Raw genomic sequence first — 13,288 nt, 5'->3', positions numbered from 1 at the left:
TCCCCATCCTCAGAGGCTTGTTTGGAAACTTGACTTGGCAGAGACATGGCACAGGCTGAATGGATACTGCAATGTCTGATTTTGAGAGTTCTGGGAAACTAAGAATCTGGCAAATACTGTAGGAAACTCTTAGGAGTGGTGCGYACAGATTTCTCGTAACACTTGAATGTTACCTGTTTGCTCAGACTCCGTGCTACACACATCGCTTCGTGACAGACAGGGTGGGGTCCTGCTTCAGGACTACGGCTCCTGCATGCTGGAGTAATAAAAATAGCAACAATAGCAACAACGCATCTGTTTAGATATGTGAATTCAATTTTATCACTTTCAGGGTTAAAAACACAAGGGAACAGCTCATCCACCAGCCAGAAGCACTTGAGTGTCAATAGGACCGAGTTTCCACTAGAGGGTTGTAGTGCTGTACTGAAGCAGCCGCAGTTAATGTAGCAGGAATATTGCATGTACTCCAGGCCTTTGTTAGGAGATCAAAAGCATCCTGGGATAGCCCAGCTTCTAGCAGGATCTGCAGGCTCTGATGTACACAGCCTGAAGGCTGTGAGAAGGCAAATGCCTGAGCAACCTTCCTCTCTGCCTTTCTTGAAAATCCTCTAGCATTTAGGTGACCCAAGAAAACACACTGTGTCTGCACATACACATATATACACAATAGGTTTATCTGCATTATCTTGTGTTTAGATGTGCGAGCAGCCTTCTGAGGTCTGCTGGGAGCCCATGAACATGAACACGGATGCCAGCCATCGGGCCCATGTAGCATAAAGAAAAAGGGGACTCTAGGTTCCCTGCTCTGCAGCTCTCCCTGCAAAAGGCACAAGTAGCAGCTTGCACGTGTGACCCGTCCGTGAAGGCTGTGCCAGCATCCAGAGCACACCTCCCAGACATCCGCGTTACAAATCTGCAGCCCAGCCTGGCAGACCTCAGCATGACTCCAAGGGCTGCCAGAAGGGCAGAGCTCCTTTGCAGAGACTAAAGCCAGGTGTGAACACGAGCCCTGCTGTGCTGAGCCAGCAGAGCTCCCTTGGCAGCACGATGCAGAGCTGGCACTCTGCAGGACACTTTGCAAGGGTGCAAGAAGGCTGCCTGGCTTTTAGGAGAGTTTCTCTGCCAAGTGTTAACTTGTTCGGAGACAGTCGGGTTGTAAAAAACTTTGACTTTCTCGTCAAGTGGTTCTTAAATTTGATTTACCTGAGTGACCAGTGGGACCAGCAACTCCCTGCTGAGTGTTGGGCTGTGTTGGAGTGGGGCAGGCAGGGCTGCCCAGTGTGGTGCTTGCATGTCCCGGATGGAGCTTGGCGCTGCCAGTGGAGCAGGGGCCACAGTCTGGGAAGATGCCTGAGCAGGCCAGTTAACGTCACCAGGGCAATCAGCAGGACGACGAAGTGATCGTCATTCACGCAGAGCCCCAGGAGGCTCAGGAGCTGTTGTGCTATGTGTTTTATGAAAGACAGGCTTTGACAGCCCAAGCTTCCAAGCCAGCCTAACACAGGAGCAATGACAGAGGGCTGCTACTTCTGCTGCCACTTGYACCCCCAGGTACAGTGCAGGTCTGTGAGCCTGAGTAGGTTCACGTGTATGTGAACCCAATATGTGCCACGTGTTTTTCATAGTAGCGTGTGTGTTTTTGCGTGTGGATCTGCATTTGTGGCTTTCTGAGTAGCTGATGTGCAAAGTGCTAGAGATTGTACTGCCCAGTTTTGCTAAAAACAAAAGCTGTAGGTCTCTAACACAGTGGGGAAAGCCCAAATAACACTGACATTGCCTTCTTTTCTTAGAAAGAATGAAAAGGCAAATGCAACCACAAGCCTTGTCTGTAACATGGAAAACACACTGTGACGTTCACAGGAGAATTTGCATAGTGACTACCCGTTTATCTGTTTGATACTATTATAATTTTCATTTATAGATAGATGAAAAACAGGTTTTGCCTACATTTTCATTTCTTCCATTAGCAGAAAGGCTTTGAAGAAATAAGTAGGTGACATTATTCTGAATTTAAGTGGTTACAACAAAAGATGGACCTGACTGTTCCCTGTGAAGTTACTTAGGCCTGAACTAACCTCACCTAAATCTAGCTGTGTGAAAACTAGCCACCTAGTCAATGGAGAGGCCTGGGTGTGTTGAGATGGATTATCTGACCCATAATAGATATTTGAATTCTTTACCCTGAATAGTCAGTGGAGAGCATTAGAATCTTTGTGGAGGATCTCTTCTCATGCTACCGGTAGAAGTCAAGAGGTTGGGTGACCTGTTTCGTGACACGAAGAGCCAAGGGAGCCTGGCCCAGCTGTTGATACCTGCAGAGCAGACACATAGGGTTGGGGTAGCCACCTCTAACAAGTGATGGTCTCCAGAAACAAGTTTCAGAGCTCAGAGAGACCAGACTGGCTGGAGAACAGGACTGTGGCCTTCGTGGGGTCCCACTAGTGTCCTCCAAAACCAGTCACTCCTCTGAACTGGTCAATTGTGGTGCAGCCTTTGCTGGCCTTTGCTGGTACCAGAAATGTGACAGAGCTGAAATGCTCTCATCTCTCAGCCACACAGCCCCCAAAGCTGGGGCCAGGCTCTCCCTCCCTGCCCTGAGCCCCGCTGCAGTAAACTGGCATGAAACAGCTGGGCAGGGTGGAGAGGGGCATCGCCTTCCCCTCTGCTTGGGCTGCCTGAGGGGTGCAGGTCACCACCAAGGATGCTAAGGCTGTGGATGGGCTAAGGAGAGAGAAGCAGGGAGAAAGACACGGTGCAAAGCAGGTTTCTGAAGTGTATCAGGATGGTTTGAAAAGAAGGGGAGAAAAGGAATATAAGCACTGTACCAGGAAATAAGGTGTTTCTGCAGCTGTAAGTTAGAAGGGTAAAATATATTTTTATTACCACTTCTAACTAGTCAGAGCATTTATTTGGTAATTGTCATGCAAGAAGCACATTTATAACTAATCTTTCATGTCCAACATTCCTGTACAGGACAAGAGAAAAAAAAATGTTATTTTGGTGCTGCAACTGGTTAGATGCAGAGATAACACAGGCTGATGTCAAGGAGAGCAGCACTCACAAGCACCTCTGCCGCACACCGGGACGGGAACAAACCCCATACAAAGGCAGGCGGCTTTCTTGGATCCTTTTTGAAAACAGCTCTGCAGACTCTCTCCTCACGTAGCAAGCAGACTCCGTCCCTCCCAAAGGAGTCGTAAAATACAGCTTTATCCATCCTGCACAGGGTAATCAGACAGGCTTAAGAGCTTAAGCATTCATACAGCAGCAATGTTTAAAAAGATTGTGCCTGTCTGTTTGCCTGCCTCGATTGCCTTTATAATCAAACTCTTCCTTGATACTGACTTGTAGGGGCACGTTGTAAGTGCTGGAGAATTAAACTTGCTAATGGAGAAGGAGCTGTTAAGTGCGCATCTTTTCRAGCTCGTGCTCACGGCACACGCAGCGCACAGCGGAGCCCAGTGCCGCTCCCCTCGCGGCGAGCCGGCCCTGTGCTGCTCCGTTCGCCAGCCCGTTCGTTCCTGGGAGGATCGGCATCGAGCACTGTGCAAAGAACACGGGAGAAAACAGATTTCGTCCTTTTAGACTGCTTTATTACACAAAACAAAACCAGCCCCATCATGAATACACCAGATCCTCATTTACATGAGGCCACTTTCCACACCTGTGGAAGCATAAAAAGGCTGAAGTGTAAATGAGGCCAATGTTAGGAGAATTATGCACATGAATATTTATCAAGGAAGACCAAAGAGGGGCCAGTTCGCCATCCTCTGGCACCGGTGGGAGCGTGGTCACCAGTGAGCACAAGGGACGTGGCAGGTGAAGAGGCTGGACTGTGCATTTGTGTGGGCATTGCATGCCGGGTGAYGGTGAAAGCCTGGGTGATGTGTGCGAGGATAACTGCAGGAGACAGCTGTAGCTGCACATCTGTCAGGGTGCAAGCAAGGCTGTGAGGCTCCTGGTTTTCATGACAAGAGCTAAGCACAGCACCGTTATGCTGAAAGCATAAAATATTCCTCACGGTCATGAAATCAGCTTTAAAAGTGCAATTTACAGAAGAATCTAAAGAATTAACTGGAAGTTGTTACCATTCCTTGGGCATGCTGAGTGTTCACCATAAATCTTTTTCTTGAAGGAAAAAGCAAGGTTAGAATCAAACTACAAAGCTCACTGAGCATTAGATTTACAGCAATCTAAAAGGGTTATAGGTTCATTTCTTAAACAGTTGAATTATGGCTGCTTCTGGGCATCAATACATTAAGCATGCTGACCCTCTCCGTGCAATGGAAAGTTACGGAATGAGCAGCAATGGAGAGATTGCGCTGGTTATCGTTTTTATGTGCATTTCAAAGTCACTTCCAAAAAAGAAGATGAGATAGTAGTTGAGTATTCCAGCCACAGACATGAGGAACAGGAACAAAAGGATGCGCTTTCCAAATAAGTGACCAGGAGTGCTGAGGAGACAGAAAAGGAGAAAAGCAATTAACTGAAATACATAATCTCACTTGAGAAGCCCTCAGACTTCTACAGAGTTTGTTGTTGAGACCAACTGAGAGATCTCAGGGGGCAAGATGGAGAGGGCCCATTTCTGTTCTGACTTGCATTTCTGCAAAGGCCAGCTACAAGCCCTCTGGATTTGGCCCTGTGCTGCTTCTTACCACAGTGGCTATTCAGAGAGAACCACATGCTCTCTTAGCCACCAAAGGTGGTGGGACTATTTTATTGCACATGTGCAAAATCAGCTTTATTAATAGGAAAGATCTTGTGCAAATAGAAGCACAAACACACATATGTGCCTTTACCTACACTGTGWGCAGGAAAGGTGATGGAGCAGGGCTTCGCTGGGGGTTTTGTAAAGAGGCTCTGCAAATTCTCACCTCTGAGTCCTTTCGCCGAGATAGCCCACGAAGTACTTCTGCCTCACAAACAGGTACATCAGTCCCGCAAAGGCAGCAGGGGCTGAGCAAAGGGTAAAGCAACRCGTTACAAAGGCCGGCCCAGATCTCGCTGTACATGCTGTCCCYGTCTGCTGCCTATGCTGGGCAGCGGCGTGGGGAAACCACAGTCTTGAGCTATGATGTGAACAGTGGGACCAGGACATAAAACTTGGTATGGAAAACAGAAGACTTTCCTCCACCCACACACACTCCACTTTTTCAGGAAATTTCATGGATCTAATTCTACCTTCAGCTCTGCCTGCTGCAGTGCACACACGTATTTCAGCTGGAGATCTGCTGCAGGTCATGTCGTGCCTGCGAAGGAGCGTGTCAGTTTAGACACTGGTTTCACCAGAGCTAAAAGGTAACCAATAAATGCACTTTTCCAGGAGCAGGTGAAGGACTACACTATGGCTTAATWCTCATTTCTGAGCACACGGAAAGGGGCTTTTCCTCCTTTCTCCCTAATTCTAGMTTTCCCCACACAAGCAGGCAAAAGCTCTTCTTCTCCCAGTCRAGAAACTCCCCTCTTCCAGAAAAAATAGTCAAAGACCCTCAGAAGGTAGTTATGCATGCACCTAACTTTAAATTTGGGGAAATCCCTCTTGCATTAAATGGGAGCACATTTAGGAATGCAGTGATACCTCATGAGCAGCAGTTGTCTCAGGACAGGAGGTGGCTTAGCTGCTTTCACTCACCTGCCCCCATCCTGGGCACCTTCTCCCGGCTTAGCTGCCTCCAGCCCTCAAGACAACCCGGGAGGAGGCTGCAAACGAGCCCATTTCCAGTCTGGAGGGTGAATAACACGGCGTGCCCAGCATCCAGGCTCCTAAACTCTCTTTCCYCCTTCCCAAAACAAGGCGATCTTGTCCATACTCCTCTGGGACTAGTCCCGGGCCCGGAGTAGCCCCAGAATCGTGCCTGGGAGCACATTTGTGGGCATAAGGCAGAACTGTGCCGAGGAGGATGCTAATAACTGAATGCCACGGACGGCCGCGGGACGGGGCTCGGCTCGGTGCCGCGGCAGCGCTCGGCTTGCCGGGGTGGACGCAGCCCCCCCGGGAGCTGCGCTCTAACAAACTCGCTTTCCTCCCAGCCGAGGCCCCCAACTCCCCCCACCCACCGCGGGAACAAGCTGGTTTTCTCCTCTCGCCCCGCGAGCCCGGTGAGATGGGTTCCCGGGCTTTGGGGGAGTCTGGTCCCCGTTTAATTTTGGCCGAACCGCTGAAGGGAGGGGGGAATAAAATCCTGAGTTACCTTGGCTACAGAGCAGCCCCGCACACCAAAGCACAGCGAGAAACGTAGGGTAGGTATGTCCACAGTTTTGGCTGGAAAGGAATTTATACGGGAGAAATAAGAACACAGGGAAAACCGAAAGGAGTCGTTAGGTTTCCCGGGCGCGCGTCCGGCCTTCCCTATCCGCTCTGCCGCGGCTGCAGAGGCTTCGGCCGCACGCTAACGCGAGGCAGCTGCCGCCCGGGGGGTTCCTGCCCCCGGCGCGTGCCCCCTGCACGCCCGCCTGGCATTTCCTCCGCTAACCTGCTTAATCGTGGCACCTATACGACAGATAACTGTGCGGCTTGGAAACAATCTTATCGTCGAGTCAYGTTAACCAGGTTATTGGCGCAGGAATCTGCGTGAAACCAGCCGAAGGAAAAGCGCACAGCAAGCAGGAGTGTCTGACAAAGTTTACATAGCRCCGTGCATGAACGGGAACTATTTCCCACTTCTTCCTTCAGATGGAAATGCTTTTCCAGGGAGAAACCTTTCCTTGGCAGTGGTTACACCTCTGTGAAGGGCAGGATTTTGCTGTTCTGGACTGTTTCAGGCACATCGTCAGTRCTTCATGGGTAATAAAAAATATTTTACGTTCTTCTCTCTTCTGGATGGGAATTAATTTTCCCCTCTACTTTCTCTTAGGGGGTTGTCAAAGACAAGACCCAAGGAAAGTASTGAACCAGCAGAGAGCCAAGCATTCAGGGGATTGCCTGGCGACTAAGAGCAGGCRTTTATTAAGAGGGCTGCAATCATCCTTCCAACATTGGGTACTACTGGGTGAACTGGTCCCCAGGTGAAGAGACATAATACACACAGGGCTGCAAGATCAGTATAACCAGAGCAATGCACAGGCAGCCTGGAACAAAGCTGGGCTAACCAGCAAAAGCGCCTGAGAGCCCTGTGTCTAAACATTGCCGCAGCACTCGTAGCAATGTGGTTGCGGAGCAAAGCCCTGCTCCGAGGGCATTTGCAGCCCACCCTTGGGCCCCGGGAGGGTTGCCCTAAGCCATAGCAAGGACGGAGCTGTCCTCTGCCGGCTGCACAGGGCTTGCTACTCACTTGGCGGTGTAGACGCGGTCGAAGGCGGAGGATCCCGGCCGCTGGAAGCCTTTGCCATTGCAGTGCTTGCTTTCGTGCTCCACTTTGCTAGCAAAAAAAGCTGCATGAGAAAGAAACAGGGTTTGATCGCAGACGTAATCTGGGGATATTTCGGAGGCTCAGCTTCGTGGCATCCAGGCGTGCCTCTGGAAGGATRCGGCCGGCACGCTTGCTCCGTCCCTGTGCCATCGCCGAGCCCCTCGTGCTTGGGTGCAGCATGGTGCAGCCTCGCACCCTGCCCCGCTCCGCTACGGCCCGTAGCCGGTCCTGCCTCTGAGCCCCGGTTAATCCCTGCAGCGCGGCGCTGGGAGCCCCAGGCTCAGCCTTCCTGCTCCTGGGGGAAACAAGCTTCCTAGTCAGGATTGAGGCGGGGGGACAAGGGAATCGCTTCCCTTTTGGTGAAAARGGCACCTGTTCAGATGTGCAGCTCCCGAGCCAAGGATCACAAGGCTCATAGGGCCAGGGCTCTGCAAAAGCTGTTGTGCTGCTGTTTTACTCATTTCACAGAAAATTAAGGAAAAGGGGGTCTTATTCCAAAGCAGAATTCGAGCTGGAGAAATCCCCCATCCAAATCAACACACTTCTCTTCTCAACCTGAGTTGGGTGTTAAAGACTTTAGGTGAGTCCTTGGATATTGTAAATAAGTAACAACGATGCTCCAGTTGCAAGACATTATTCTGAAGTCTTAGCATAAAGATGCCTATCTCGTTTGTGGCTCTTTATGTATCCACACTGGGTTTTCCCCATCTAACCAGTAGTCTTGTGTCAGGATGTTAACTGCTGAAAAAATGCAGTTTCGTGAGGTAATGTATCATGAGTACATGACAAACACATTTTATCTAATGACACTAAAMCAGACACTGTCAATCATAAGTCTAAATACATCAGACAGATCTCTCACAGGCTGCTGTGTATTATCRTGTACCCAATCTCAGTGTACGCAAACTGCTCTACAATTTAGAATATCAGAAAAAGATATATATAAAAGATAAAACACCAGGAAAAACATTATTGTAACAACATAAGTAGGTAGAATTTGATAAATAGCAGGATTTCATCCCCAGAATCTGAAGAGTTACTTCTCTTTTTCCCTCACAGATGCTGCATGCCTTTTCTACTCAAATTGCCTTCACCAAAAGCTACTGAGTTTTTTGCTTTCCAAGAATGAGTGATTCCCTGGGCAAATCTAGCTGTTCTGCAGCCTTTCTTCAAAAAAAAAAAAAAAAAAAAAAAAACAAAAAAAAAACAACCAAAAAAAACTCTGTGTTTTTAAACCAGTGCCTCCAGTGGGCAGTGGACCTCTTGGTGCTCACTGGCGTGGTGCACTAGCTGGGACCTGGGAGGACTCGAGGCAAAGGCTGGGGACCCAGAGCAGTTACCATCTGGTGACGCAGCCATGGTGGATCCACACAAAGGCGCCCGGTTGTTGCTGCAGCCTCTGACACAGGGGTTATTAACCGGTCTGCATCATTTGAGAGGGCTTCATCAAAGAAGACTAGACTGGCTAGCGTTTTCTTGGTGGGAAACAGCCTCTCCTTCCTGATGGTCTTGGATTACATGGCTTCGCTGGGGTGCACAGCCCTCCCATCCCTTGAGTTCCTGCATGAAATCACTAKAACATGCCACCGCTCCAGAGAAAGCCAGGAGTGAGCTGTATATATACCTCCCTCTCAGCTGCTGCCGRCACCGCCGCTTCTCGAACGCCAGCRTGCCGCTGCCGTCAGGCGCAGTGATGCAGAGCTGCTGCCAGGCTGAGCCCCRACGCCTTGACATGCCAGGGTTACAGAGCGCAGTGGCCTGGAGGGGCTGGCTGGGGACACCACCACCCTTGGGGTGACAGCGCAGCACTGCTTCTCACAAATGCCTCCTTTTCCTATAAATGCCGTCCTTTTCCCCGGGACAGGGATCTGGCTATGGAAATCCAGGCACTGTCCTGGAAGCTCTCACTGTCTCTGACACGGTGTATGAAATCACTGCAGCGACTCTGGCTGGAGCATGGGGCTCAAGCTCTCCGGAGCACCTTGGCCTGTACTTAAGATGCTCTGCTGCCTGCCTGCTTAATGCCTTTGTCCTTGGTCAAAGGATCCTGTGTTAGGTCGAAAGACAGAGGTAGGTGCACCACGTGCACCTTTTTCACAGAGGAGGAACAAGATTCATCTCACTTCATTTTAGCCATTCACAAATGTTGGATAGATGTTTTCCTTCTRCAGTCAGTGGATTACTATCAACCTTCTTTGGAAATTCAGTTTTTCTGTGGGTTGACTAAAGAATTTAGAAGTTAAAGCATGCTGCTTCCTCTTTAAAAACACCTGTGGATTCAGTGGATTACAGAGGGAAATAGAGGAAAAACACCCCCAGAGGGCAATCCATTCCTCACAGAGCTGCCATCATGAGAGAAATCACCCCAGGGAAATGCTTGTCTTTCTCCATTGACTTCACAAACAGCTTAGACAACCAAAAAAGAGGTTTTTGCCTCTTTTTGCCACCTTTTAGCTAGCAATAGTCCTTGAAACAACCACTCTGGCCCACTGGAGCAGCTGTATTTTCTTGGGACCGTGTGAACCTCCAAGGGAAGAGCAACACAYGGGAGGAGATCACCTCCGACTACACTTCTAGAGACCCCAGCATCTCGCTGTCATTAGGAGGAGTGGAACCTCTCACTTCAAGTGAGCTCTTTCCCTTGGAAGTGACATTCATCTTGTGCTGCTCCTTGGCTCTGCCCATCTCACACGCTCTGCAGGATCCCCAGATCTCCCTGGAAGGCACCCCAGAGGTGGAGCCTAGCTGCCTGGTGCTCACTCAGGCCGAAGCTCTGCGGAGGACTGGACCAGAGCTGGTGGCTTACATCCAGTGGTGGGCCGGRTCTCAAGTTTACTCTCACAGCACAAAGGCATTGGGCTTGTGTTAGACTGACGTGGCTGGGGAAGATGGAAGACTCTACAGAGCAAGGCCATTCGCAACACCACAATTACATTTCCTACTCTTTTACTCTGAACCTCTAGGTCAGGGTGTAGTTTCACAACATGGAATGAGGTAAGTGAGCAGAGCAGGGAGGTGTGAATGAGAGAGAGGAGCAGGGCAGAGGGGGACCTCTCCTGTCTGGGGGATTTAATTTGGCTCAGCTGCAGCAGACACCRATGCCTCCAGGCTCCAGGGCTGCCTTGCTGCTCGGAGCAGGAGCTGCTGCTGTCCCACCATCTCCTCCAGCCCAGCTGCACTCCCGTCCCCTCCCTGATGCCAGGATGTGGGTGCATGCAGCGGGTGCGCTGGGAAGATGGTCCAGCTGAAAATAAAACACTTTTGTTGTTAAATCTATTTTCAGTGGGATCATTCCTGTGAACTGGCTCATGACTGGGCTATGTAAGAGAGGGAGAGGAACGTGTCTCTGGAATCAAGGGTGGAGACAAAACCACAGCAGCCTGGACTGAGGTCAAGTTAAGGTAAAAAGAGCTAAATTCAAGTCTGTTTTTTTTCACAAGTCCATGTGAGTAGAAAATACTTAACCCCCAGAGAGCTGGCAAATTCACAGATTGCCCCTTCCTTCCATTGATTTACTTTGCTTCCTACTTCCTGATCTGCTCAGCATTTGCCCACAGCTTGCCCAGGAAGAGCTTTTTAATTACAACATCTCACTGACGCAAGAACAAAACTTAGAGCAATATGTGTGGCTAAGTGACATCTGACAGCTCACTGCGTTCTGCAGAACAGTCAAATTCCCAATGGTAACGAGGCACCAGAAGACGGATGTTGGACTGGGGCAGAACCGCAGCCAGCCTCCACCCCTGGACCAACAGAATTCATCAGAAGTATTTTATAGCCCTGCACCAGATGCAGAAGAGCATTCAAGCCTGAATTTACATTGCACTGGCTTCGTGTACTTAAAGATAATTAAGCAGATGCCTGAGTGCTTTGCTGAACCAAAGCCATAGCAAGTTTTGTACACCTAATATCCCCTGACGATCTGCTCTCCTGCTGTAGTCACTGCATGCCTCGCAGGACTAGCAGCCGGGCCGTTCTAGGCAGAAAACTCGGGAGGAGGAAATCAAATGATGCAAGCTCAGGAAGCAAAATTTAGGGCTGCGTGCCACCTCTGAATGGCACCCGGAGCCCTCTGCCAAGCACGGCTCTGCCTGCTCACAGCAGCAGGGTTGTACTCGTACAGACAGATTTCCATGAAGCGAAAKCCTGTCTCAGGCTGCAGTGCGAATGCTTGAGTTTTTCTGAGTGAGAGCACAAATCTGTATATAAAGTCAGACATCTGGTTAAATAACAAGAAGGGGAAATGCGACACATTTTTTTTTAATTGCAGCATGTGCTGCGATCACAGCGAGCCTTATTCTAGCACTGGTGACGTTACACACTGTGCATTTACCGCGAAATGGGACTGGGTTGAACGACACCGCTTTTAGTGCCTACGTCAAAACTACTCCAATTCTCACCCCTTTYTTTTCACTCTGTGGCAGCTATGCTTGTGCTGTGGTTCCTGGTACTTCCCCAGAAGCAGTACCAAGAATAGCCTATTTCCAAGAATCGAGGTGCAGTTTTTTGCTTTTTCCGATATGGTTTGCACTCAGCAGAAATCTTTTATTTGCCTCCTGAAGCCATTCCTGAAGATTTCAAGCATTTGTGCCAGATCCCCATCACACGGTTCTTGAACTCAGGGCAATCTCAGTGCAGCTGCAGGAAAACTCACTCACTCACTTGTCTGTATTCTGGGCAGAATTTTATGCTCAAATATTAAATATTAATATTGATCTGCTTAAGTATTTAAGAAATGAGGATGAAGTTAAAGAAAAGGTTTTCAGAAGAGAAAAACTTACAGTTTTCCTAAAAAAAAAAAGAAAGAAAAAAAGAAAAACTCTGAAGTATAATACTAAGGCTATAGAGTTCTGAACAAGATAAGAGACAAAAAAAAGGAAATCTCTCCATTGCAGAAAATGCGCAGCATTCCTCGGACAGCACTTAGTAAAAACTAGTCCGGCTGCAGTACTCAGGTAGAAAAGTAGGATAACTGGATACTGGCAGAGAAGCAGATTTCTCTTCGGGGGTCAGYCTCGGTGGCCTCACCCAGGCCAGTGCAGTCTCACCCAGCCCTGCGCGCAGTCGCTCGGTTCCCTGACCTCCTGTGCACCTCGTGGTGCGGCTCTTTCTGGAGCAGCCCCGGCTGTCCACGGCAGGGACTTCACAGCAGAAGATGTCCTGGTCACTGAAGCTCRATGGCAACTCTCGCAGGCAACCACAACATATTATCCCTCACATTAGCTGGCATAAGTATAACAAACTCACTCTAGGATATCACAGAATAGGGCAGCATGACTGCTAAGATACTGAGGCAATGTCATGCAAAATGGTATGCTTAGAAGAATAATTCCTAAAGCCAAAGTCATGCCTAAGCACACACACATGTACAACTAGAGACTGCATGTCCAGATATCAGATCAGCACATATCATACTCAATATTTCCCCATTCCATTCTAGCCCTTAAATAAATGTTTTTTTTGTTTTTTGTTTTTTGGTTTTTTTTGGCTTACCGTTTTGGACAACACTTATCAAGGTGACTATGGCGAGCAGGACAATACCTCCCAGCAGTTCATGGTCCATTTTGCCAGCAGGTTGGTCTGTGTGCTCAGCAGCAGCTCAGCCCTGCAAAGCACAGAAGGAGGAAGTGATGGGCTTTCTTATCTTGAATCATGAAACACTTCCTATGGCTTCAGAGCTAGCATAGGCAACATCTCTTACTTAGATATCTATCAGTGCAACACAGCTGCAGTACACAGCCTCACTATACACTCTTATTTACAGATAAAGCCAAGAGAAATACGAGATAATATGTCCATGGTCCAAGAGGATAAGTAATATAGAAAGATAGCTATTCCCCTTTAGGAGCAAAACAGCAGCTTCCACGTCTAAAGTGTATCGTTTGATTTGGTTAGCATTTGGTTAGCTGCGCTGAACCGTAGAAAGGCTGGAAAAG

The 13,288-nt window shown here is 49.0% G+C and overlaps 1 protein-coding gene across 1 annotated transcript; it reads right to left on the bottom strand.

The window, feature by feature from the left end:
* Positions 1-3,581: 3,581 nt before the first annotated feature.
* ALOX5AP (arachidonate 5-lipoxygenase activating protein) lies at positions 3,582-12,951 on the bottom strand. Its single transcript, XM_085320648.1, has 5 exons — positions 12,846-12,951; positions 7,275-7,374; positions 6,195-6,265; positions 4,878-4,959; positions 3,582-4,454 (listed from the first exon to the last, which is right to left on the bottom strand). Exons 1-5 carry the CDS (start codon positions 12,913-12,915, stop codon positions 4,292-4,294), a joined length of 486 nt encoding a protein of 161 aa, XP_085176774.1. The 5' UTR covers positions 12,916-12,951; the 3' UTR covers positions 3,582-4,291.
* Positions 12,952-13,288: the final 337 nt, after the last annotated feature.

The sequence above is a fragment of the Rhea americana genome, unplaced genomic scaffold (assembly GCF_003343005.1).
Source record: "Rhea americana isolate MKP2758 unplaced genomic scaffold, rheAme1 scaffold_65, whole genome shotgun sequence".
NCBI classification, from domain to species: Eukaryota; Metazoa; Chordata; class Aves; order Rheiformes; family Rheidae; genus Rhea; species Rhea americana.
This window is presented reverse-complemented; position numbering and strand designations above follow the sequence as displayed.